We start from the raw sequence: 27,405 nt of genomic DNA, 5'->3' as shown, positions 1-27,405 counted from the left end.
CCGAAACTCCATCCGTGAAACAATAACTTCCCGGTGCCCCCAGCCCTGCTCTAGGAAAGGGAAGCCTCCATCTCCTTTCTGCGTCTATGAATTTGATCACATGCCTCACATAAGTTGAATCATAGCGTTTCTATTTCTGTGACTGACATTTCACTCAGCACAATGTTGTCAAAGATCATCCATGTTGTAGCATATGTCAGAATTTCCTTCGTTTTAAAGACTGAATAACATTCCATCATCTGTATAACCACATTTTGCTTATCATTTGTATAACCACTGATGGACACCGGGGTTGCTTTCATGGTTTAGCTGCTGTGAATAACACTGCTATGGACACGGGGGTGCAGGTTCATCTTTGAGGCCTGTTTTCAATTATTTTGGTTTCCCAAAGTGAAATTGCTAGATCATATGATCATCCTACTTTTAAATTTTTGGAGGACTCACCATACCGTTTTCCATAGCAGCCGCATCATTTTACATTTTCACCAACGGTGCCTACGGTTTCCATTTGCTTCACGTCTTTGGCAGCACTTGCTATTTTCTGCTGTTGTTGTTTCTTGTTTTTGTTTTTAATGTGGCCATTCTAATGGGTATGAGGTGGTATCTCATTTAGTTTTGGTTTGCATTTCCCTAGTGATGAGTCATGTTGAGCATCTTTCCACATGCTTATTGGCCATGCGTGTGCCTTCTTCGCAGAAATGCTTAGTGCTCCTTCTTAAGCTCCCACACATTTTTTTCTCAGTTGTCCTCCTTGAACACACTTGAGTTTGTGAGCATCCCTCTTTAAAAGATGAAGCCCAGCATGCAGTAAGGTGGCCCTTGTTCTGTGCCAGTTGTTGGACTTCAAGAGTCTCTTAGCTTTTCTAGTAGCTGCAAGCGACTTTTGTGTGAGGCTGAGCTTACTGTGAGAGGTAGCGAAAACCTCCAGGCCCTTAAAAATGGACTTGAACTGACTTTAAGCCAGCTCTCTTGTTTTGAATCAGAGGTCATTTGCTGAAGTTTCAGCCTGTTTTTCTAGCACAGGGTTCCTTGGGCTCGGTACTACCGACTTCTGGGGCTGGTGCGCCTCTGCTGCAGAGGGGCTGTCTTATGCATTGTAGGAAGTTTAGCAGCCACTTTGGCTCCCGCCTGCTAGCCACCAGGAGCACTCCCAGCCCCAGTTTTCTGGACATTGTCAGATGTTATCTGGGTGTGGGGAGCCACCCCTGGTTAAGATGCACTGTTTCTGGATATTTCAGGCACCTAAAGGTGAGCTACTTGCTTTATACTATTTGGGGAAATTCTGGAGGAATGAATAATGCTTCTTAACAATCTCTGTTCTTTCTGTGAATCCAGACAGCTAGAGAAAGAGGTGGTTATAATGGACTGAGAAAGAGACAGGCAGGGCCAGGAACCAAGAAGTGCACATCCGATAGGTTTGCTATAGACCTCTGATGCCAACAGCAGACATCAAATGCAGAGTGAACACTCATAATAGGTTACATAGGATGATCAAGTCCATGAATAAAATGTTGTTTCCTTGTAGCAAAAATGAAATTATTCATTCCCTTTTCCTACCATGATGCGTGACTGGCTCTGCACAAATACAAATAGGCCTGGTGATGAAAGTGTTTCGAGAGGCCTGCTGTGGAGAGCAATGGGACGCCAGTTCTCTAAAGAATTAAATAAATGTTTGCTGGGTGTTTGCTACATACAGGGACCTTGTGGGCAGCATGGGGGACACAAGGATGATTAAGACACAGTTCCTGTGCTGAGGCTGTGTTTCCCAAATGCAGCACATGCAGGGCCTGTGTGTGGGAGACTGTAGGTGTGCATGGGCAAATGCTGGGTGAGCAGTATTGATCAGAGGGGGATTTATAGGGACTCTCTGCAACTGGAAGAGAGACGTAGAGGAGGGTGAGTGTATAAGGTTCCTATGACTGCCATAACAAACTACCACAAACCTAGTAACTGAACTCAAATGTATTATCTTACAGCCCAGGAGTTCAGAGTCTAACATTAAGGTGGTGGCAGGGTTGTGTTTCTTCTGAGAGCTTCAGGGGAGAATCTGTTTCCTTGCTTTTTGCGGCTGCTACAGGCTCTTACATTCATTCCTTGTCTCATGTCCTCTTTCTTGCATCACTTCAACCTTTTGCTGTGAATATCACAGCTCCTTCTTCAACTCTGATCCTCCCGCCTCCCTCTTATAAGGACTGTTATGATTAAATCGAGCCCACCCAGATAATCCAGGATAATCTTTCCATCTCAAGATCCCCAGCTTAATCACATCTGCAGGGTTCCCTGTACCATGTAACATCATGTGTTTATGGTTTCCAGGGATTACAATGTGAGCATCTTAGGGACTAGGGGGCATCATTCTGCATAGCACAGTTGGTAGGAAGAGAAGATACAAAGGCTGTGAATTCAGGGAAAGACACACCCATTACAAATAACTGGGGCAGAATGGAGACAGAGCATGTTGGGTTGTGAGTGAACAGAGAGCAGTGGAGAATTTAACCAAGGAGGATGAAGGGACAGCTTCAACCTCACTTCCAGGTGTCAGACACCCAGGCCCCTCCTTAGGCTAATGACATCATAACAAGCTCCTAACTGATGAGTTAAAATGACAGCCATTTTATAAGTAGCCCCGGCTGGTATGGCTCAGTGGATCCAATGCTGGCCTGCGAACCAGAGGACTGCCGGTTTGATTCCCAGTCAGGGTGCACGCCTGAGTTGCAGGCCAGATCTCCAGTTGGGGGGTGCATGAGAGGCAACCACACATCGATGTTTCTCTCCTTCTCTCTCTCCCTCCCTTCCCATCTCTCTAAAAATAAATAAATAAAATCTTTAAAAAATGACAGCCATTTTATAAATAAGAATACAGCATTAGAGGCTTCACTGATTTCCCATGCCACAGGACAACTCAACAAGGGAGCTGGGATCTGAACTCTGGCCAATCGGACTCCCAGGCTGTCCTCTATTCAGGTAGACTTTGGGCTCTATGGCACGTTGTATTTTCAATAAAAGGTAACAACAATATTTCTCATCTCACATGATCCTCCCCCGCAAAGCTAAAGTCTAATTCCCTTTGCTTAGAAGGTGGGCCAGTTTTTATGACCACCTTGATGAATAAAATGTGCTGGAAGGACCCCTGCATGGCTCCTGGGGCTTTGGAATAAGAGGTGATTGACACAGTTTCCGCTGGGCATGCTCTCAAGATGCTCTTTCAGGAAACCCGCCACCATGCTGTGAGGAAGCACAGGCCATGCGCAGAGGCTATGCACAGGTGTTCTGGGTGGCAGCCAGCATCGACTGCCAGCTAAACAAGCAAACAAGCCTTTCCCTGATTTTAGCCCCAGCCTTTGGGGTCTCCAGCTGAAGCCTCAGACACTGTGGCACAGAGATAAGCTGTCTCCACTGTGTCCTTTTCATAATACTGACTCACTAAAACCACAACAGATAAATAAATGAGGTTTTAAGCCACTAAATTTATGGGTGATTTGTGAATGCACCAATGGAAGCCGAAAAGGCACTCAGTCCTAGGGAAGGTGTATCTGCTCTCTTGCCTAAATATGTTCCCAGTTTTACCAAATCTAAGTTGGGATGAGAGATTTTAACTCTGGGGCTCACTTGGCTCAACTGTCCCCTCCTTCCCAAGGGTTGCAAGTAGAGCGGAAGGTGTGGGTGCAGAACTGTATCTTAGCGCGACACTGTGCACAACCTCCATGGTCAGCCCAAGTGTGCACACTGAGTTTTGTCTACACTGGGGCACCAAGAGGTTGTTCCAGGAGGCTAGTGACATGATCAGAACAGGCGTAAGGAGCCCATCATTGGCAGGGGTACCAGGCACAGCCTGGAAAGGGAAAGGAGTTGAGTTAGGAGGCTGTTCCCATAGCCTAGAGGAGGGATGATTAGATCTGGCATCAGAAAGATGCCTTTGGACTTGGAAAGGGCAGATGTGAGTGAGAATGCCCAGGAAGACATGTCCCATGGCACAAAAAGTGGGGTCATCAAAGATATAGCCAAGGTGCAGAGGGTGGGAAAAGATGGTGAGAGTCTACCCAAGGTTCATAATTGACTAAGGGTGTGAGGACCTAGGGATGATCATTAGCCATGTAGTTAATGAAGAAGTTTGATGAGGAGGCTGTGATTCAGACAGAGGAAGATGAACCTGGTCTCTGCTGCTCTGGTGATAAACAGCAGGAGTTAGCTGAGAGCAACTGTCAACAAGAGGGAACCCAGGGCTAGCCCTGCCCTAGACGGGGTACAAAATATGCCCCAAGCCCATCACTTGGAGAATCAGCCATCTAGGAAGAAGTAGAAAGTATTTTCTGAGATATGAGAATAGGTTTACACCCTCAGATCTACAGCAGAAACACATTGGCTTGGGTCTGCTGTTTCTTAGTTGTGTGATTCCAAGCAAATGTATGCAACCTCTTGGCTCAGGGGCATTTTCTGTGAAATGGAGACAGTAAGATGGGCATTAGGGGTGCTGGGAAGATGAAATGGTAAAATGCACAGATAATGCCTGGCACTGAGTAGTTACTCAATAAACCTTGATTCCCTTTTTCTTGGGCTTTCCATCCGATATCACTGCTTTTCTTTTCAAGTCATACATCTTTAAAAACCTAGTTTTCTAGTTTATTCCAGGGTAATTCCTAGAGGCAGATACAATGACCATAAAATGATATTCGAAAGCACAAGAGACAGAAAAACTCAAAACCAAGTAAAGCATTACTTCAGTTCATTTATCAAGCAATAAGACTGATTAACTCAAATAGCCTTAAATTGCATTCCCGTAGTCTGTTTAAGAAGCAGAGAAGCACACATTTTAGAAACCTAGTCAAGATACACAATGCCATGGTACTTGAAGGCATGAATGTCAGTTTTATAGAAATGTCGTCAGATGATGCCAGAAAAATCTTGAAGTGACCAGCTTAGTGCTGGCCTCCCAGGAAGTTCAAGCCCAGGGAGCACAGGCACCACCGTGTGCTGGAGAACCGCTTTGATGCTGCATAACAAACAGCATGATTTCACTCGCACACTGAAACTATTTTCCTAAAATTGGACCCTTGCTACTAAGTTAATAGAAAAAATTCCAATTGAACTTTGGAAGATTTTTTTCTATTACGGTAACATTACAGAGTTCAATTTGGTAAAAATGAGCACCGAAGGCTTTCAACAATTTTCTAACAGAACTTAAATTCAATTTTAAGAAGAGTCATTATGTAGTTGGCAAGGAAGGAGTGCTTCATTCCCGGTAATGCACGGATGAGGAGAGACCACTTTCCCCAGCTCTGGGGTCCAGGGCAGCGGGGCTGCGGCCGGCCAGGCCTCAGAACGATTCCCCTGCCGATATCGGTGCAGCCCGGGTTCTGCGGAATCCACACACTGGGCGCACAGCGAACATTTCCTCCAACACCCTCAGCTTGCCGTCCTAGGGCGTGAGTGTAAACCCCCTAGGGCTCGTTCCACGGGATTTGGAGAACTATCTGAGTGTTCATGTTCTGACATCAAGGCCAGAACTGCAGTGCGTTTGATTGTACCTTTTTGGGTAATTATTGTTATTTTTGTTCATTATATCTGTTGTCTTAACAACCTAACCACAGCAGGTTGAAACCCCAGCGAAGAGAAAACATGTAAAACGTATCTATCCTTTGACTTGTCTCGAGGCCGTTTTATTCCTCCAGACCAAATTGGAAATCACAGCTGCAGGTGAAAAGGTGAAATTCGTTTCAAATCCCAGACCAGTTTTTTGAACCATAACCAAGGTTAGGGATGGGTGTCTGTGAAGTCTGGGTGAAGGGTCCTTGCCATTTTTTAGACGCCAAGAAACATCCTTATAGAACTTATGAAGGAATAAGCCCTTTTCAATTTTTCCTGGTAAAGGAAGTGCTGTCCGTAGGGTTATCTGAGATGATATATTTTGTGCAGCTGAATGGATGTTATGACAGCTGAGAGGGATGTGCCCCAGGCGACAATTGCTAGTTTCTGCCTATTACAAACTCGGGGACCTATTGGTCTAGGCCAGCATTGGAGTTTTCTTAAGACTGTGGAAAAGGACCACAGTACCTCTGAGTGATCTGCAGAGGGAAAGGTGGTTTTCTTACAATTCCCTTGTTTTCTCTTCTTTAAGAAATCATTTTTCTGCTTATGAAAGTATTGTGTTCAGCATAGAAACTTGACAATATGAAAGAGTGTGAAGAAAACATTAAAAATCACCAATACTTCCAGGAGCCCGAGAGAATCACTCTTAACCTTATAGGGTATTTCTTCAGGGTTTTCTTTATATAATCAGGGTCATACCAACTTTAATATTTTACCTTCTCAACTTCAGTTTATATCAGAAACAATGTCCTTTGAATTAAAAATTCTTATGAGACACAGTTTTAATGATTGCACATTATGGCTGTCCCATAATTTATTTATCTAGCCTCCTATTGTTGGACACTGAGACTGTTTTCCAAATTTTTGCTATCATAAATAAAGCTCCAGTGAAAAACTCTGAACATAAATCTCTGCTTCCCAGTGCATAAGTCTTTGACACCATTTCTGATTATTTCTTTGATAAATTCCCAGGAGTAGAATTACTGTTGTCAAAGAGTATAACTGTTTTTAAAAAGTTGGTACATGATGCAACTTTTTTTTTGAAAGTTTGTCCTAGTTTCTTACCTAACATTTTTTTAAAAAAACTACTGGACATAATGTGTTTTCTTGTCACTGAGATAAGGCTCTATTCCAAGAGGTGGGTGAACCAGGTAAGAAAGCTCTTATTAGTTCTGTCACTGGAAGCCAGGACATGTTGATTTCAGGAAGGGTTGGCAGAGGTTACCCTTAACTGAGAAGTTCATGGGTTCTTCTTTCATGAGCTGCCTTATATCTGCCCCACCTCCACATGCATCCTATACCAGTGTGGCAATGAGCTAATTTTATGCAGTAATACATGTGACTCAGTGAGTGTTGCTGTTACTTGCGGTTCCCTGAAGGGACCCATAGCCATACTCAGCTCAAGGGATGGCAGCAGTGAATGAACCCTGGATGAGAGAACCAGGGCACATGGTTTGTACCCTCAGGCGTCCCCTGGCCTAGTGGGGGAGATGAGGAGCATTGCTGTGGCTGAGACAGTTTTAATTTCTACCTGGATACACAGGTAGGCTGCATTTCTCAGCTTCCCTTGCAGCTAGGTTGGGGTCTGGATTCTTGTCAAGAAAAAGTGAGTGGGCATGATAATACCACTTCTGGATTTGGCCACAAGACCCCTATAAGACTCTCCTCCCTTTCTTCTTCCATAGCAACCTTGGAGGTCACACTCTGAAGAAGTAGCCTCATAAGATGGGAGGAGCCAAAGAGCCTGAGTCTTTGAATTATCATTGTGGAGCAGAAACATTTCCCGCACATCTGTGCCCTGCCATCGGCAAGTGAATAGCGATATGAAGGAGAAATGCATTTCTTTGTTAAGCTATTGAGATTAGGAGGTTGTCTATTATGGCAGTATTATTTATCCTTGCTAGAACTCTCATTGACAATTACAAAATAAGTGTGGTGTGCTTGTGTATGTAAGATGAAAGTTATCCTAAGTTATGCACAGAGGGGCAGTGCCCTCTGGGGTTGGGGTGGGTGATAAAGGAAGGTTTTGAGGATAATGCTATGTTTGGAATGGTTTTAGATGTATTAGCTAATGCACATTGGGTTCTTGCTACATTCCAGAGCCTGAGCTGAGAGCTTTGCCAGATTAGCCTATTTAATCCTCCCAATGACTCTAGGTATTATCTCCTTTTACATCTGGAGAGAATGGGACCAGGAGAGGTTAAGTAACTTGCCTGAAGTCCCATAATCCTCAGTGCAGAGCTGGATATCAGATTCGCCATGCTTCCACAGTACTTAGTACTGCCAGTAAACAAGCGGGGTTTAGTCATGTGATAGTTACTTGGAGCGGGAGGCCAGGGGAAGCAACATGAGCAAAGGCACAGAATGCAAAATACTTGGCATCCCACACTGAAGGGCACTGACCATGGTGCTGAAGTGGGAGAGGCACTGTGGAGAGATCTACAGGGTCCTGGGTGGGAGGCCAGGAGTGGACAAGGATGGCACTCAGGGCAGACACCTTAGCACACAGGCATTGGAGAATGTGACATTAGAAAACCAACAGATGGTGGCAAATCCAGGCAAGGGCTTGGATGTCCTAGACACACGTACACTCAAAGGCTGATTTGTCAACTTTGTGGGAGAACAGCTTCTCACGGGGCTTGGCCTGTGCTTGGATGTGGCCTCTCTGACTGGCACACAAGATGCACCTCCTAGCTATGTGTCCACTGGACAGGCTGATGAATGAAACATGCAAAGATGACATTTAGAAAATAAATGAATCAGAAGCCCTGCACCCATTATCAGACTTCTTTATGCAGCCACCCATCGGCCCATTGAGCTGCCCCTTGCCTGTCTGTTCCTAGACACTGTGACACACAGTGCCTCATCTTTTTAGCGACTGAGGCTTTCTATTCTGGCTCAGTAACTGCAGCTATCACAGAATTAAGTAATGACAAAGTGAATTATTACCCAGCCCGGCTTCAGCTGGGGATGTAACCTGCAGCTGAGATACCTCACTGTTAGATCGCTTGCATGACTGTCTAGGCAGTGACATGAAAAATGTCCCCTATAATTCCTCAGCTCAGAGCCATACATCCTCAGAGCCTTGACTCTACACTTCATGGGGAATAATGTTGTTTTGTTGAGAAGGGGAAGAGGGTATAATTAAATTCCTCTTAAATGTTACATTCATCCTGGTTAATCAAAAATTAGTAGCTCTTAAAAAAAAATAAACACAACTCAGCTCCCCAGGAAGCTGATGGCAGTTCCCATGGCCCGTTTAATTACACAAAAACAAAACAAAGCGTGTTCCTCTGCCTCTGGACTGTGGAATGAACCAAACGAGATATAATGGTGGCTGTATCAGGGCGGTGGGATTAAAGGTGATTTTTAATTTGCTCTGTTCATTTTTCTACAATAAGCATATATTTCTCATTAGAAAACATTCAAACAACTAAAAAATATGGGATTACATTCTCAAAACCTGTAGACAAAAGAAGCAGATGACTCCTTATCCCAGCCCCCAACTCCCACTCCACTCCCCTGGAAGGGACCACTGTCCTTGGCTTGGGTATGCGTCCTTTCGGACAGCCCGAGGCATTGTCCATTTTCTTCATGTCACCTATCATATTTGGAACCATCGTTTTCTCATTTTCTAGCCATTCCCCCAGAGGAAGGCCTTGTTTGTCTGATTCCCATTATGTCCCCAACAACAGTGCCTGGCACACATAGGTGCTTATTCAACAAGTGTTGAATGAACTAAAGAAGAAAAGGATATGTATGGGGAGGAAATATGCTATTTAAAACCATAGGGTCTTCTAAAGAGAGGGGGCCATTTTGGCCTTTTGACACATTTCCATTGAGCCTGAAGCTCACTGGAGGCAGGACCTGGAAAGAATTAAATTGTCCTGTAGAAAGAAGGTCTTTGTTTCTTTGCTCTCATGAGAGAATAGTGACAACATGCATGAACCCCATGTGTGACGAGTGAAAGAAGTCAGACCAAAAAAGAGCAGGTACTGTAGGACATTCAATTTATATGAAACTCTAGGGAAGGCACAGTAATCTGTAGTGACAGAAAGCAGACCAGTGGTCACCTGGGGACGGGGTACAGGAGGCAGGAGGGAAGGTGACTCAGGGGCATTCTTGGGGGTGCTGGGTATGTGCAGTAGCTTGATCAGGGTGACAGTGTCATGGGTGTGAACATTATGTCAGAACTTATCAAATTATACACTCTAAACATGTGCAGCTGATTGTATGTCAACCATATCTCTATAAAGCTGTTACAAATCGAGAAGGGGGCACAGAGGGGGAAATTAGACAGGGGAGTCACCATATGTGCTGAGGTTGGGGTGATTTCGGGGGATAATGTGTCCTGGGAAAAAGACCGAGTTGGAGCAGTGAGAGGAATTTGCAGTTAAGGGCTACATTGGGCTCAGATTGAAGTAATTTGATGTGATGTAATGGCATTTTCCTCCAACATCAATTAAGTGGACCATGTGCAGTAGATTCTGATGAGGATGGTGAGTGTGCATGTGTGTGTGCCAAGGGGGAAAGGAGGAAAAGGGCACGGTGGAACGTAACAGACTGTATGGACAGGATAGTGAGGTAATAAAGAAACAGAACTAACTTGTCAGAAGTGGACACGTGGGACCAGAAGGGACCCCTAGAAATGCAGGCCCTCCTTCTCCAACCCTCAGGCATTTGCACAAATCTTGGGGAAGCTTTTGGTTTGCTACAGGGCACCAAATCAGGATTTATCACAAGTTTATTTAGGTCTCACGGGCAGGCAGATTCCAGCTGACATCTGAATGCCTCCCCCACACTCAGTGGCTTTTTGCTGAACGTGTCTAGGAATATTATTTTGATTTGTTGTCAGAAAAACAACTGCTGCTATTTTGAGTACTGACAGCAGGAAGTGCAATGATGGATGGGCTGTCATCGGGTGGGGCTCAGATCACCTTTCATCCGCTTGGCTCGTTTCACAACACCTGTGTTTTGGGGGCAAGTTGTGCATTTAGCAGATGTTGGCTGATGGCTTGCTATGGGCTGGGCATTGTACCAGATGTCAAGATGAAAACAGTGAATGTAACTCAGGCCTTCCTCCAAGAGCTCACAGTGCAGAATACAACACAGACAAATAAGATACCATCATATGGGAAAGGTTGCACTGCAGGGGTTGGAAAACTATGGCCCACAGGCCAAATCTGGCCCTCTGCCAGCCCGTGTGAATAAAGTTTTATTGGAACACAGCCACTGATGTGGCGCCTTTCAACAACAGTACAGTTTAGTAGTCAAGACAGACTGTGTGGTCTCCAAAGCCCACATTACTTATATCACCTGATCCTTCAGGGAAAAAGGTTGCTGACTTCTGCTCTAATAGAAGCCCAGATGGAGCCAGAACTTATGACTGAGCAACAAGTTTAGGAGTTACTGACCCTGCTTGCTATGAAATCTGGCTCTCAGTGTTGCAAGCTAGTGCGCTCAGTCAGGGGTAAGAGTCTTCCTTGTCCTGGTTTTGTGGTTCGGTGAGAAGCAGAATGGACCTCGGAGATGCCTCTCTCTCCCCAGGAGGAAGGGAGATATGGATGCTCACTGCTCCTCATCAGATTTCTAAGGTGGCAGTGCCCTGAGCACCTTGGTGACACCATCTCTGCCGAGGTGGCCTCAGGGAAATTCAGCAGAGCAGAGGTACTTGGCCAGGGACACTGGCAGAGGGTGGAGACAGAGGAACATCTTCTGTCATGCTCTCAAGTCCAAAGGGGAGGCTCCAACCAAAGAAGAGTGTCAAGTGATAATTAAATAAAGGTTTTTAATTAGCATTCATTCACAGACTCCGGTGAAAATCTGCCCAGATTTTGTAAAGCGGTATTAAATATTAACCTCTAATGATTCACTATAGGCTAAAGCCTGATTAAAAATTGCCCTTGAAAATCATTTATTTGCAATTTATTCATTAAAAATTTATCAAGTACCTACTATATGCCAGGCGCTGTTCAAAGCCAGTGTGGTCCCTGTTCTCAAGAGGCTTCTAGGCCAGAGAAGGAGACAAGCCGTGACAGGCAGGCAGGTGAGGGCTGTCCCTTTTTGCTACATAGTTACAAAGTCCCCCCTGCCCTGCCCATTAGCTAATATGAACTGCTGCTCCTAGGAGGCACGAAGGGCTAGCTCCCTGCGAGCCTCGTCAACCAACCAATCCATCAATACATAACCATCAATCTCTAGACAACTTTGGTTTGTTTTCTGTGTGTTTCTGTTTAAACATATCTTTAATGTGAAAAATGTGGCATCAAATCAACCGTACAAAGCACACTTGTTTACAGTGGCAGAGCTGAGCCAGGAAGGCAGAGCTCGGTCTCTTTTGACCTCAGCTGGAAATGTGCATGTCGGGCAACGTGAGTATTTTTGCTGTTCTGCGCTTGTCTGCAAATAACCGTGAAAGCGCCACAAAGATTTTGGGGTTACGAATCAATTTTAGCATGTAGGTGAATTTTGAAAAACAGAATGAGTGAATAATGAGGATCAGCTGTGGTTCAAAGCAGAGCGAACAGTTTCTGTACAGTTCCTCAGGGGGAAGACACTTGAGGAAGGCCACACCATGGGAGAGGAGGCAGCCAGAGGGAGACAGAGAGCAGAAAGGTGGGGGGAAGAGGCCCATCAGGTGGGTGCCGCAAGGGCAGTGCATTACAAGGAGGCAAGCAGGGAAGAGGGAGACCGGTTTGGCCAATGGCCGTCACCTGGGTGAATGACAATATGGCTTAGATCAAGTCTGTGCATGGAGTTCTAAGAAATGCACAATGTACTTGGAGACGGCCCTGCTAAGACTAGCTGATGTGTTTTTCCAGTAACTAGACAGTGTGTTTTAGTATTTGTGAAAAATTTACTTTTTGAGCTAGGCATGTTTCATTCTCAGGCATTCAGAATAAAAGATCAAACAGTAATCACTCGCCCCCGATGCTCTTTGGCAGCTGCTAAGGGAACAGCTCATGCGTGGGCGCCCCGGGAGGGACTCGGATGGACGTCAGCGTGGGCTCCACCCGTGTCTTTTCATGTCCTTCTCGCACTACCGTACCCCCCGGCCCTCCCACCTTTACGGATTTCAAAAGGAGCCCCGACACACAGAATTCAAGAGAATGTAGAGCAGAGGTGAAACTGGCCCTCTGGACACTGCCAGCTCACCTGATGGAAGCAAGGTCACACCTGGAATAGAATTTTAAAGAAATTCTATGGGAGCTTATAAAGAAGCTATACATTCTACCAGGTGCAGATTTTTATTTTTGTGTTATTTTGTGTTTTGACTAGATGAATCAGGTTTATTATAATTTAGAAAAAATGTAAATCGCCTCAGAAATACTACCCAAATTGACCCTACCTTGGGACAAAGTTTGTCCCTAGTACCTAGAGAGCCCCAGGTCCCTGGATTATGTCATAATCAGTGATGTCACCATTGGGGAAATTCTCAAGCTGCCCTGTGGTTTAAGCCTTTCAGGCGTTGAAGCTAGTGGGATCGAGAAACTTCCTGAGAGCAAGATGGCCCTGGATGGCACGTGGGCCCCGCAGGCAGCAGTCATGGGGGATGGGCCTGACAAGAAAAAGGGCGAACAGGCCCCCGTGAACACCCAGGCCCTGCAGACTGCCTCCCTGAAGGAAGGCCCCGCCAAGAGGGCAGTATGGGTCCGCCACACCTTTTCCAAGCCAGAAGAACCCACTCAGTCGGCAGAAGTCAAGGAGAAGCCCAAGGTAAAGGTGACCAAGGCCGTGGTCATGGACCTTGGCACTGGCTACTGTAAATGTGGCTTCGCCGGGCTGCCAAAGCCCAGCCACAAGATCTCGTCAACTGTGGGCAAGCCCTACATGGAGACCGCCAAAACGGGGGACAACCGCAAAGAGACATTCGTGGGGCAGGAGCTCCTCAATCCAGAGGTTCATCTCAAGCTAATCAACCCTCTGCGGCACGGCATCATCGTGGACTGGGATTCTGTGCAGGCGATCTGGGAATATCTCTTCCAGCAAGAGATGAAGATCGCCCCGGAGGAGCATGCGGTCTTGGTTTCGGACCCGCCCCTGAGCCCGCACACCAACAGAGAGCGGTACGCTGAAATGCTGTTTGAGACCTTCCACACGCCTGCGATGCACATCGCCTACCAGTCCCGCCTGTCCATGTACTCCTACGGCAGGACCTCCGGCCTGGTCGTGGAGGTCGGCCACGGCGTGTCCTATGTGGTCCCCATCTACGAAGGCTATCCTTTGCCCAGCATCACGGGACGGCTGGACTATGCGGGCTCTGACCTGACAGCCTACTTGATGGACCTGATGAACAATCATGGAAAGCACTTCACCGAGGACCAGGTGGGCATCGTGGAGGACATCAAGAAGACATGCTGCTTCGTGGCCCTGGACCCCATCGAAGAGAAGAAAGTCCCAGCTACTGTGCACACGACCCAGTACACTCTGCCGGACGGGCAGCAGATCAGCCTGGGCCAGGAGAGGTTCCTCTGCTCGGAGATGTTCTTCAAGCCGTCTCTGATCAAGTCCATGCAGCTGGGCCTCCACACCCAGACGGTGTCCTGCCTCAACAAGTGCGACATCGCCCTCAAACGGGACCTCATGGGGAACATCCTGCTCTGCGGGGGCAGCACCCTGCTCAGTGGTTTCCCCAACCGTCTGCAGAAGGAGCTGAGCAACTTGTGCCCCAATGACAGCCCCCAGGTCAACGTGCTGCCTGGAAGAGACACTGCGGTGTGGACAGGTGGCTCCATCCTGGCATCGCTCCAGGGCTTCCAGGCACTGTGGGTCCACCGCTTTGAGTACGAGGAGCACGGGCCTTTCTTCCTCTACAGGAAGTGCTTCTAAACTCTGGGGAAGCGTGGTCGCTGCGGCTGCCCTGTGCCCACTCTGCCGGGTGAGCACCTCCCCGCACGCAGGGGGCTGAGCCAGCACGCTCACTGGGGCAGGATTAAACAGTCCGTTCCCCTCCACAGCGTGTTTCTCTGCTTCCTGGCTTAACGAGAACGTACGTGCAGCTCTGCCTTAACGTATACATTTGCCGACACAAAAGCGGAAGTGGGGGGTGGATGACAGAGGAAAAAGACATGTGTCACATGTTAACTGCTTAAAAATTCTTGGGGGAAACTCACTCTAAAATTGCACTGTCTCTTATTTTGTGTATTTCCCACTTTAGGAACCACTGCTTTGCTAAAATCTGCTTGGAGGCGGGGTGTGAGGATAGATTACGTGCTGTTGTGACATGTAAGAAGATTCCTTCTGATGAGCACAGATAGGAAGTAGGCTGTCGTGGTTCCATCTCTCACAATGCACGTGAATACCAGGGTCTGGTCTCCAGGAGGCGATGACGAATTGTCAGCATTATCTTGTAGGCTTCTGTCTCTTACACAGGACCCAGAGGTCTTCCTACGGTATTGAGTCTCCTGCACACCCCGACCCCGCCATGCAAAGGCACACACATTCAAGCACTCACAGCAGAGCTGTGGCATCTCCACCACCCCGGGGAGGAGCCCTGGGGAGGAGCCCTACAGAACCACCCTCATAGCCTCCAGGTTGGCCTGGACAGCCCTGAAAGACCTATTTACATGACAGACCCAGGATCCAGGCCTGGTGAGTAAGCGCAGCTGGTGGGCACCAGCAGCTGGAGTAGGAAAGCAGAGGTAGCCACAGACAGGAACCTGGAGTTCCTGCAGTTCATCAAGGATGTCTCGGCCTTACCTTGTAGTGCCAGGAGATCAGCTAAGAGTTGGGTACAATGACAGAGAAAGAGGTATGACAGGAGGAACTGTTCATCATCTCAGTTTCTGCTCAAACACCTCACACATCAACATGCCATGAACAGTCACTGCTGGGCGGGCTGAAGTTTGGTTAATTCTTAACCTTTGGACCTCTTTGGCAGGGTGATGAAGCCCATGTACCCGCCTCTGAATACTATTTTAAAATTCATAAAATAAAGTACATAGAATTACAGAGGAAAACAATCACACAGAAATATACTATCTCAGATCTGTTAAGGGTCTATGAACCCAAGTCAAGAAGCCCCCACAGTGAGGGTCTGGGTGAAAGGGAGGCATGGGAGGTGGCTCTGGAGGGTGGGAATCTCCCACCCTAGGCCATTCTAGGCCTAAACATTACACTGTATTTTTTAATTAAAATTACAAATAGAAGGCCAAACAACTGTGTAGTCTTTTTCAAAAAACTTTTATGAATTTCCTCATCTGATCCTTACACCATCACCCTTGTAGAAAAAAAAATCTTCACAAAAAGTGAACAGTTTTAGTAAGTATTTGGAAGTCATCTTAGTCTAGTGGTTCTCAAATGGGGGAAATTCGGACCCCTAGCCTACATCGGCAATGTCTGAAGATATTTTTGGTTGGAGGTGGGGTTAGGGCTAGAGCTAGGATTAGAGCTAGGGTTTGAGCTAGGGCTAGGGCTAGAGCTAGGGCGAGGGCTAGGGTTAGAGCTAGGGCTAGGGCTAGGGCTAGGGCTAGGGCTAGGGCTAGGGCTAGGGCTAGGGCTAGGGCTAGGGCTAGGGCTATTGTTCAGATTACAGAGAAGAGGGAACCCAGGAATACAGAGCACTTCTTCAGTTCTGCCCTATGGCACAGTATTAGCTCCAGCCATTCCACAGCATTTGTATATTTATGGTTACCTAGCTTCTAAGATGTTCATGCTCACCCCAGTTACTCACAAACATAATAGACAAGGAAGGACAATGGAAGATTCCCAGGGCCTGTGTAGGCTGTGCTGCTCATGAAGCACACAGGTTTATGGGCCAGCAAGCCTGGGGGTAATAGCTAATTTTGCTTTCCAACTTACAGTTATCTTAAATTACTAAAATTTTTTGGTTTTATGGATTGATTTTAGTGAGAGATGAGAAAGGTCTGGACATCAATTTGTTCCACTTATTTGTACATTCAATGGCTGATGGTTGTATGTCCCCTGAACAGGGATCAAACCCACAACCTTCACGTATCACGATGAAGCTCTAACCAATTGAGCTACCTGGTGCAGATTGAAAAAAAAGGATAGTTTCTTCTCTTATATGATAAAAGGAAGAAATGTTTTCTTGTTAAAAAAATTTTTGGCATAGACCTAGCTGGGTGCCTCATTTGGCTGGAGCACTGTCCTGCACACCAAAAGGTTGTGGGTTCGATCCCTGCTTCAGGCGTGTATAGGAGTCCGCAACTGACTGATGTTTCTCACAACAAGGTTTTTCTCTCTCTCTTTCTTTCTTTCTCTCCCGCTTTGTCTTTTTAGAACCAGTAAACATATCTTTGGGTGAGGATTAAAGAATTATTTGGCATAAACATATGTGGATTTGAATTCCATCCCTTCTACTCACGGACTATTCCACCCCCAGCACACGGTGACACCTCGGTCCCTCAGCTATAGGCCCAGGTGACCACTGGGCTCCACTGCCCGGGGCCCAGAGCGGGGATGAGCGGAGGTGCAATCAGATTGCTAGATAGTGTGTTGACTTATTTTTCACATTTCCCTTTTCTGGTTCATTGTGCTCTATTTTTCATTCATGGTTCCTATTCTTTTCCCCTAATCCTTTTAAACATAATTATTTGATAGTATAGTTTTTTTTAATGCATAGGGCTTCTCTTCCTTTTCTTTTGAGCCCCACTACAGGTTTCCATGGGTGAGGGGGTTACCGTTCGCCCACTGTTTCTAACGCTTGCAGAAAGGGCACCGCCTCCGCCCAGCCCAATGGGATACAGACTGCCGTCTGGCACAGGGGACTTTAACCTGCATCCTTGCCCCTGAGCCCTCACAGAGTCACAGCACGTTTCTGTCCCGCCCCTTAAATCTGCAGGAGGAACAGGCCCAAAGTGGAAGGGACGCTTTCACAGCATTGTGCTGCGTCATCTCAGAGCTGGATGCAACAGGAAAAATCAGTAACGTAACCCCAGTTTGCTGAAAATTTTTGATATTTTGTTTAACAGGAATCCATGCACTCACTTTTATTAAAAAATGCTGCATTGAAAGACGATCTATCTTGATGGCTGAGATTCTGGCACTCCCTTAAAGGGTGTGCTCAAGGAGAGCCGTATTCACCTCACCGGAGCCCCAGCACTAGGTCCTCCCGCCTTCGCCCAAGCCCCCCTTCTCTGCTCTGAGAGTCCCCCTGCCCAGAACCTCACCAGCCTTCTCCACAGGCCACGCCTCCTGCTCTGAGTCAGTCTCTACTGCTGGTGTCTTGAAGACTGACCGGGCCTCTGCCCCATGCCACCGGTGCTTGCTCTGAGACAGACACGCTCTCAGTGCGGTAGTGCAATAGCTGAACATGCAGAATTTTGTCCCTCACATCACAAGCACCCAGCATCATAGAGAGCTACGGGGACAGCTGTGGCCTGAAAGTTTGCCACAGAGTTGGCATCTCCCTACTGAACAAACCCCTGTTTTGTGCAGTTTTGGTGGTGGGAGCTAACAACCCACTTCCGTTCTTGCCTGGATGCGGCAGGAGTGGATATGGGACGGGCTGCTCAGCTCCAGCAGATCGGATGCTCTTTTAGTGAGTGATGTGGGGGGCGGTGAGTGGAGCTCAGGTTCATGGCATGGGAGGTGGAACGTGAGAACCAGGCTCTTCCCTTTGTGGTAGTCCCTACTGCCTCCCTTCTTGAGTTCTATTTGGTGCCCACTCATTTTTCTCTGTGTATCCTCTGGCCTCCTGTCCATTCTGTGATTCCCCGATATCGATCTAATAAATTCTCATTTTATTCCACTTAACATAGCTGATGGTTTCTGTTGTCTGCAGCCGTGGATCCGGACAGATTTTGTACTAGAAATAATTAGAGGTTCTGAAGTGTAAACTCCTTTTACACTCGTAGGTAATTTTTTTGCTTCATCTCACTTTACACATTCAACCAGATCCTAGACTTGTTTGGGTGACGGTCTCTGTAAGTCACGGTTATTTGCATGGCATCACATGCTTTGCAGAGCATCTTAAAATATTGATAAATTTAATCCCAATGCCCAAACCAGAAACAGTTTTACTAGCAGAAAATATGACTATGTTTCGCATACACTCCAGAAATATTGCAAAATCAAACATACTTGTCCACCAAGAAGCCAAGCTGCAAACCTTCAAAAATCAGCTGTTTAAGTCTTATCTTTAATAATGGCTCACCAAGTATCCCTTCACTCTGTCATCTCTGAGGACTTGCTTGCGGGCAGGCAAATGGTAGGTGACAATAGTTAGGGACTTCTCTCTATTCTCTTCAATTTTCCTAGGAATGGGAAGAGACTGCCCTCACGAGATTTTAGCAGTGAGGTACCCTGGGCTGGCTTGTGGACCACCAGCAGGGTTCTCCAGGAGCAAAGGTGGACACCCATCATCATTCTTGGGAGTGGTGACTACCTTCCACTTTCATTGCTAATGAGTGCTTTCATAGACTTCTTTGATAGTAGGTCCAAAACGCATGAAAACCAGACTATAGGAAAATGCCCCTTTCACTCTCGAAGAGCCACCTTTAGAGAATGGCAACACATTACACTCTTTGCTAAGAGGGAAAATCAGTTAATTAAATGCCTACTATGTGCTAGATCCTGTGCTCCAAGCACTTAGTACTGACTCACCCAGTTTATCCTTCATGGTGACTCTATAACCTAGGTATTATTTCCCACCTTTAACCAGTGAGGAAACTGAGGCACATGAAAATTAAATGTCTTCCCAAGGTTACACATGTGGAAAATGAATGAACAGAGATTTGCACTCAGGAAGTCTGGCACTAACTGGTATGTTTGTGTTGGTATTCAGTGGTGAAAATTGTTCTAGATTTCGGGACTGTCAGCTGACATCAGAACTAGAATGTATAATTTTATTGTGAAAAATTGAAATACTGTAAAACTATTGGGCCAGTTATAATTGCACAGTGAGGGCTGAGCTTCTCTGGTTTTGGTTTAGGAGGCAGAAGAGTAGAGAGGTAAAGAGACCTGCTTTTTGATCGGACTTCCTGCATGTGAGTTGTGTGACCTTGGGCAAGTCCCTGAATCTCTCTGAACCTCATGGTGCTCACCTGTGAAATGGGGCAAAATCACAGCACCTTCCTTACAGGGTGGTTGTGAAATTAGAGGCGATTATACGTGTAAGGCATAGAGAACGGTGTCTGGGACGAAGTAAATGCAGCTACTCTGTTGGGGCCATGAGCACGTCAGCACAGCTCTGAGTGAGGGGCTGACTGAGTGTGACGGTGGTGGGGAAGTGGGCTGGAGGAGGAGCACAACACACTGATGGCAGGAGAGGGAGCTAAGAAAACCCAGGGCAGATCTGGGCTGAGGGTGTCCACTCCACCCTGGGGCCTGAGGAAGCAGCGTCTGCGGAGACCGCTGCTTCAGAGTAGCTCGTTGTATTTGACTGTGCCGGCTCAGCGAGTCTTGAGAAGCAGCCCGCATGCACAGCATGCCAGGCGGGACCACCCCTCTGACCATTAACATGTCCCAGGGCTTCGCTGCTGACCCTCCTTTCTTGGCTGTCTTCACTCACCTATTTGGTGCGTCAAGGGCTCAGGGATTTAAATTCCATCTGAATGTGGACGATACCCAGGCTTTTACCTCTAGACCGGACTCTCCCTGCTATCCAGGTCACCTGCTCCCTCCATCCCAAACTCTGCATGATCAAAACCGAGGTCCTGATATTCCCCCTCCCCCATGCCACTTCTCTAGTGAGCCTGCCTGTCTCACAGCTGGGCCACCCTGTTCTTCCAGTTGTTTAGGACAAAGGTCCTGGAGTCAACCTTCATCACCTCTCTCCCTCCCTCCCTCCCTCTCTCTCTCATGCACACACACCCCTCACACAACTGGTTAGCAAATCTGTCCCCATTCCCTTCCAAATGTGTCCGGGAGCTGCCTGCTTCTCACTGCTCGCACTGCTCCCACTCAGGTCCACACCCACAGTGCCCCTTACCTGGATCACTGTGGCACCCTTCCCAGTGGCCTGAGGTCTCCCTTCTCCTTAAACCCTTCCCATCTCCAGGTGGCTTTTTTTCTAAAACCACCAGAGCATTTAATTTCTGGTCTTATTCAGAGTAAAAACTCTTACCCCTTGTGCCTCTGGTGTCATTTCCCTCCTCTCCTCTGTGCCCTGACTCACTCTGCTCCAGGCATACTGACCCTCTTCCCTGCCCCCAATCTCACCCCCCTGCCTCAGGGCCTTTGCACTGGCTGTTTCTCCTGATTGGACGATTCTTCCCAGTTATCTGCATGGCTCACTCCTCACTTCCTCCAGTTCTCTACTGAACTGTCACATCAGCAGCAAGGCCTTCCCCGGCCCCTGTCTACAGTTACAGAGGCCCCCTTCTTTCTCTGCCTTATTCTTTTCTTTGTACTGGTCACCTGCTACTATGCTATTTATTTTATTTTTTGTTTTTTGTTCGTTTTCTCTCTCTCCCACTGGAATATAATCTCCATGATGAGAGATATTTTTGACTGTCTCTGCGGCTGCAGTATCCCCAATGCCTAGAGAAGAGCCCAGCATGTGAGAGGTGTTTATTGAACATCTGTGGGATGAAGGAGTGATTCAGTGACTGAAGAAGGGGCTTACCCCCTCCTAGCCCTGGTTCAGGCCCAGAGGTCCTGCTGCACAGGCGGAGCCCTCACAGAGGGATCTAAGGCTGTTTCAAGACAGCTATGGAAGGTCTGAGCTTCTTGTGACATTCTGACACTGTTAGAATGCACGAGAAAAGCCCAGAATTAAACGTGTGGGAGAACTGCAGTTTACAGTTTCATCACTTGAAAATACAAGCTTTGAGATTCCTGTGAAAAGCAAGATGGGAGCAGATGATAATACGCATTTCCCGCATTACGTACATGACTCCCTGACTGCGGTTTCAGTACCTGTGGCCGTGCTGAGGCTGTGAGGAGCCCTTCCTGGGACCTCGGGGTGAGTATGCAGCTGCCCGGTGTGGGTGACTGACAGACAGCTGGGATAATAAATAAATCAGCCATTTCCCCCGTCTGACTGACTGCTATTGCAACCCTGAAGCATGTAGCTTTCTCAGTCAATGCTATATTGGTTGCTTCTGTAGCAAACCTCATTTATTTCAAATGCCTTTATTAAAATTTAAAAAAACCCAGCTAAGCAGATTTAACAGCTTGGAAAACATAGGGCAAGAAACAGTATTAACATTTGTCAATATTTTCTGTATTGGTTCTAAGAATTAGTTTCTCAGACAGATAAGAATGACCATCATAATTATATTCAAATGCAACCAATTTGAAACCATGCTTTCAATAATGAAAGTCTGGCCGATGGCAAATTTATAACAGCATATGCAATCAAATGTTCAAACGGTGCTTGCATGTTAAATAACCTCCACTGTTTATCCAAATGGTCAGCTGTTTTATATTAACCACATCGAACACCTCTAACTGAGGTTAATAATGAAAATCTTCCATCTCTGGATCATAAAAGCCAGAATTCTATTTTTATCCAATGAAGATATTAAATCTTTAAAAATCAGTTGCTTAATTTATTAGGCCTTATTTCCCACTGGCTTCTTCATAATAGAAAATCTGACCACGAAAAACAAGAGTCAGCTATGCTAATATATTTACATAAATAATTAAAAATTCTACAGCGGAGTGGGCAATAAAATGTGTTGCTACCATAAACTTCCAATGAAAGAACAGCGCTTTAATTAAAAATTACAAAGACACAACTGTAAATAATTCATTTATATTTCAAGTTCTGTGTGTTGACTCAAGAAAGAAATAACTCATTAAAAAAACACAATAACAACAAAACCAGAAATGATCTCACCCCAAATCCTATTATTGAGGTCAGTTACCACATTTAATTAAGATGAGATGTTAATAATATATTTGAGTAGAGAGAGGCTCTTCTCTTAATTTCCCCAGGTAGAAGTGTTATTATTTGGCCTTTAACTTCTGATTAAAATTTAAAAGGCGGGTTATTTTAAATTAAATTAATTGGGGTGACATTGTTTCATAAAACCATACAGGTTTCAAGTGTACAACTCAATAAAACATTGTCTGCACACTGCATGGTGCCCTCGCTGTCCAAAGTCAGGTCTCTTTCGGTCCCTGCTTATTCCCCCTTCCCCGCCGCCCCAGTGCCTGGCTCTCATTGTACTGTTTTCTGTGTCTATGAGTCAATATATATATATAGGCTTAATTCCTTTACCCTTTTTATCCACCCCCAGCCCCCCGCCCCTCTGTCAGTCTCTTCTATGTATCTGTGCTTCTATTTGTTTGTTAAATTATTTTGTTCATTAGATTCCACATAGTGAAAAAAAATCCATGATGAACCCAGCTCTGTAACAAAAACAAAGGTGGGATTCATCCCAAATTAAACTCTTAAATCTGGCTTCGAAATCCTTCTCTCTTTTCTCAAAACGGTAGTTTGAAATCCTCCTTTTCCTCCCAATAAACGGTAAGCTACCACGCCTCTGTGTTTCTGAGAATGCCCATGATGACGAAATCTGAATTTTCAGGTGAACTGATTTTTTCCCTCTATTTCCAGAGGTTTTAGAAGATGCAGAATAAAATGTCCCACAGCCAGCCAATGATTTTTGCTCAATTTCCCATCATTTTTTGTAATTTCTTCAAATGGGCTTCAATATTAGATTAAACAAGGCGTTAAAGAAAAGGGCTTTGATGACTCACAGGAAGACGTGCACAAACCGGACCTGGGCATTTTAACAAATCTTTTGGGACTGAATTTTCATCACTGCATGTTGCAATCTATACCAGTGTGAGCCCATGAATGAATTCTATCCCAGAGCCAAAAACCTCCAAGTGCAGGGAGGAGGACTGGGAAATGACTTAAAAAAAAACAAACCCTGACGAAATCAGGACAAAGTAGGCTGCCGTTTTCAGAGAGATGGGGATCTAATTGGGACCTGATTGAGATATTCTGTGTGCAAAGAATAGGCTCCATTTGGATCAAGGCTTTGGAGGAAGAGCCGGCTAATGGATAAGGCTGTTTGATGTCCCTTCCATGGCCCCGGGAAGGCCAGTGAGAGGCCCGTCCTGCTCAGGCCTCCCTCCCAGAATTGGTTTAAAACAGGGCCACACGCCCGTGTTCTCATGGTTGGGAGACAGTAGCCACTGCTGGAAGATGAGAAGTCATAGTGATAGCGACAAACCGTGTCTGTCTGTGCACAAACTCGTTTGCACGCAGACGCCCCAGCCCTGCTGCCGTTCACTCCTGTCATGCCCAGGTACTGAGCACTCCCACATGCCAGACCCCGGGCTTGGGCTCTAAGACCTTCGAGACTCTAGGGTATTCTCTGTCTGGTGGTCTTCTCCTGAGTCATATCAAGCATACTGAAATGCACCCACAGTGCCAATACATTTTTTTTTCTTGTAAAATATTTGAACTGAATTTAAAACAATTTTTTTGCTTTTGGAATTCTTTGGCTATGAGGAATTTTTCATTAATAATTCCCTGTGATTTCCCTAGCGCATACTCAGACATTCTTGCAATGCAAGCTTTACAAATGGTCTGCGAATGGAAAGACATTTTCACAAATGTTAAATTTAACCTGCTACAGTCGTCATGGTGCTATGGGCAGTCAATATTTATTCATTTCAATTTTGCCGCTTTCAAATTTCAGAGTCAATGGATTATGTGCTCAGGTCCCCGGCGGTTCTGCAGGCCCCTGGAAAGTTTGATGTGCTCGGTGCCTTAAAGTGCTTCCTTAATTAAAAAGGTGCTGATGAGGCCCCGGCGCTTTATCAGGGAAGGTGACACACACGATTGTTACTCTCAGAGCACCTGAAATTTAGTAGGAAGATGGACAATTAAGGCTGGAATAACAGAAAAGTGTGATGAAGGTTATACTAGGTGTTCAGAGAGCCCTGGGAGGTAGTCGGAAGGTCAGGGTGGCCTGCCTGTGGAGGTCATGCCTCACCCGACATCGGAAGGGTATGCAGAGGTGGGCACAGTGGCTGCTGAATGAAGCACCAGGCGTTCTCATCGCAGCCTCTGCACACCTCATCCGCGTGGCTTCCTTCCACAAACTGAGGCTCAGAGAGGTCGCACTGTCTTCATCACAAAAAAGGAGACTGAGCATTTCTCATTTGCAGGATGGTTGTGAAAATGAAATGACTTTGGTGACGGTGCTTTGGCAAACTTTTACGTAAAAATGTTAGGCATAGTACTCATCATACTATTATCCTTTTCAAAGTATATTTCTCCAGGGGTTGCGGACATCTTTGCCTAGTTTGGTGTGGACCCAGTTCCCAGGAGACAGAAACCTGCACAAGGTGTGGGGATAACAGAATTTCTGGGGAATTCAGGTGTCTGGTGACGAGTGAGATGATCAAGATGCTTGGGAACGAGCAATTTCTGTGGCTTGGCTTTTTCTCTCCAGATGAGGATTGATGGTTCTTACTCTCCAAGGGAACAACGTATTTCCCTCCTTCCTTCACCGGCCTCCCTTCCTCTCTCCCTTTTCCTTCTTTCCTGGGAGTGTCATCCTTCGCAGAACGTGCTGTTGCCCGTAGGACTATGCGCTTCCTGGGAGCTGCAGGCACAGACCACTTCTTTCCCCCGTGAACGGGCAGCACCGAGCAGTGTCAGGCCCACAGTGGGCTCTAAATCAACACCATTAAGTGAATTCAGTAAATGAATGGGTGGACAGCTCTAATCCTTATGTTTTTTTTTTTTTTTCAAGCAGTTGTCTTTAGAAACACACATATCTATTATTTTGATTGTGTAAACATCTAAAGTCACGGCATGTTTTCATCTTTTAAAATTTACCAATAATTTTTTGTTACATAAAAAGGTTCAAGCCCCATGACAGAAACTTCTAGGTACCTTACAATATCCACTCTTCCTTAGTAAAGATATGACCATATATCCCAGCATCCCACACAACTAAGTATGGTCATGTGACCAATTTTGGCCAACAAATTTTAAATAAAAACGTGGTTGACTCCCAGGAAGTCTCCTTTAAAGAAAAGAAGTCACCTCTTTTCTTCCCCCTTTCCCCTTCCTGCTGCAGGAATGCAGGTACAAAGGTTGGGGCACTAGCACCATAACAGACTGTGAGGAGGAGGGCTCCCGCAGTGGGGGGTGGGGTGGGGGGGTGGGAGGATAGTGAGCAGGAAGGAGCCTGGGCCCCACACAGGTCTGTGGGACAGCCACCCAAGCCCTGGACTGCGGTGCCTACTCTAGACTTATTTTGGGTGAGAAAAAAAAATAAACCTCTATCTTCTCTGAGCCACTATCATTTTGAATGTTCCTCTTATATGTAGCCAAACTCAATCCTCCCAGATACAGTGCTTCTTGAAAACACTCGAGCTCCCTGGATGAATGATCCTTTCCAAGAAAATGTTGAGCAGTGATAGGTAATTTTACATGGGTGGGGACAGTATTTTTCCTCCACACATATCTTCTATGTTCACTGTGCTGGCAGAAGTCTCCGCTGCAGAGCTGTTTACTACAGACCCCGGACAAGATGAGATCTGTCTGAAAAATGTTCAGGATGAAATTGCTACTCGGTTGCCTCACCAGAAATCCCCTGATTGTTAGGAGAATGAAATAAGTCCTTTCAGGCCGATCAAAATTATTGAGCTGCCAGCGGATCCCCAAAGTAAGCAAATCAAAGATGCACCGGTTAGTGTCTGTTATTCATTTCTTCTTTTGTTTTTGTTTTTTATTGTTGTTCTAGTACAGTTGTCCCAATTTCCCCCATTGGTCTCCCCTGCCCCACCCACACCCAGGATCCCACAGTCAGTCCCCACCCTGTTGTCCACGTCCATGGGTCATTTATACCTATTCACTGATTAGACCCTTCCCCTTCTTTCTGCCATTCTCCCCCTCCCCCCTCCCCTCTGGTGCCTGTCAGTCTATTCCTGGTTTCCCTGCTTCTGGTTCTGTTTTGCTCGCTTGTTTGTTTTGTTCATCAGGTTCCTCTTATAGGTGAGATCATATGGTATTTGTCTTTTACCACCTGGCTTCCTTCACTTAGCATAATACTTTCTAGTCCCATCCATGCTGTCACAAAGGGTAGGATTTCCTTCTTGGAGAACGTGGGGCAAAGGCGGTCAGTCATTGCCATGTGAGTATAATGATCACTGAGCTGCTTTTCCTGACAATAATTAGCCAACAAGTTCAGTTGCACAAGTCTGTTCCTCATTAGAGACACTGTAATGTCATTGCAAAGTGCCAGAGACACTGTAATGTCATTGCAAAGTGCCCGGCTCCTGCCTTGTGTGTGAGGAGAACAGGCTCTGTCCCTTTGTCATGATGCGTTGAGAGGACAGAGTGTGGGACCCGGCTCTGCTCTAGGACACGGCAGTATTGACATGACTATGGAGCAGGGAATGACTTTCTAACCACAACATCGATCGAACTCATAGGGAAAATATAAATTTGATTGTCTAGGTATTAAAAAAAACAAAGAATTCTTTATATGACAAAAGTTAATGTTAATATTAATACTTTTGTTCAAGCAAGGTATTTTCTGAAAATTCTTCAGAAAATTAATGATGCATTAAACAATGTGGCCACCAGCATGCCCATCGACCTTTTTCTTAAATAATTGCCAACAGTTGAAACGAAATATCTAACAGTAAGGGAATGAATCAACTAATGAGTATAGTCATGTAATCGAATAATAGAATAATACCATTCAGCAATTAAAAATAATAACCATTTCTTGACAGAGAAAGCCGCTCACCATACACCGAGAGGTAAAAATAACAGGTTCCAAAGCAAGATGGATGGTGGGAGCCGGCGCGGTAATAAATAACGAAAGCACTCAGACAGATGATCGAAGCAGGTACACTCCAGTTGTTGCAGGGGGGATCTCCTTGGGTGGAATGATTACAGATTTTTTATTGTCTGTTTCATTCTTAACT

At 46.0% G+C, this 27,405-nt stretch overlaps 2 protein-coding genes across 2 annotated transcripts in view; one reads left to right on the top strand and one right to left on the bottom strand.

Annotated features, from left to right (window-relative positions):
• The window catches only part of CDH13 (cadherin 13), a 1,016,810-nt gene that overhangs the window by 55,384 nt on the left and 934,021 nt on the right, over positions 1-27,405 (bottom strand). The gene's annotated exons all lie outside the window — the stretch shown is intronic.
• LOC114488218 (actin-like protein 7A) lies at positions 12,253-14,790 on the top strand. Its single transcript, XM_028501895.2, has one exon. The coding sequence runs from the start codon at positions 13,093-13,095 to the stop codon at positions 14,413-14,415; it is 1,323 nt and encodes a 440-aa protein (XP_028357696.1). The 5' UTR covers positions 12,253-13,092; the 3' UTR covers positions 14,416-14,790.

This window comes from Phyllostomus discolor, chromosome 12 (genome assembly GCF_004126475.2).
Source record: "Phyllostomus discolor isolate MPI-MPIP mPhyDis1 chromosome 12, mPhyDis1.pri.v3, whole genome shotgun sequence".
In the NCBI taxonomy this organism is placed as follows: domain Eukaryota; kingdom Metazoa; phylum Chordata; class Mammalia; order Chiroptera; family Phyllostomidae; genus Phyllostomus; species Phyllostomus discolor.
Note: the sequence above shows the minus strand (reverse complement) of the source record. Positions and strands in the feature narration are given on the sequence as shown.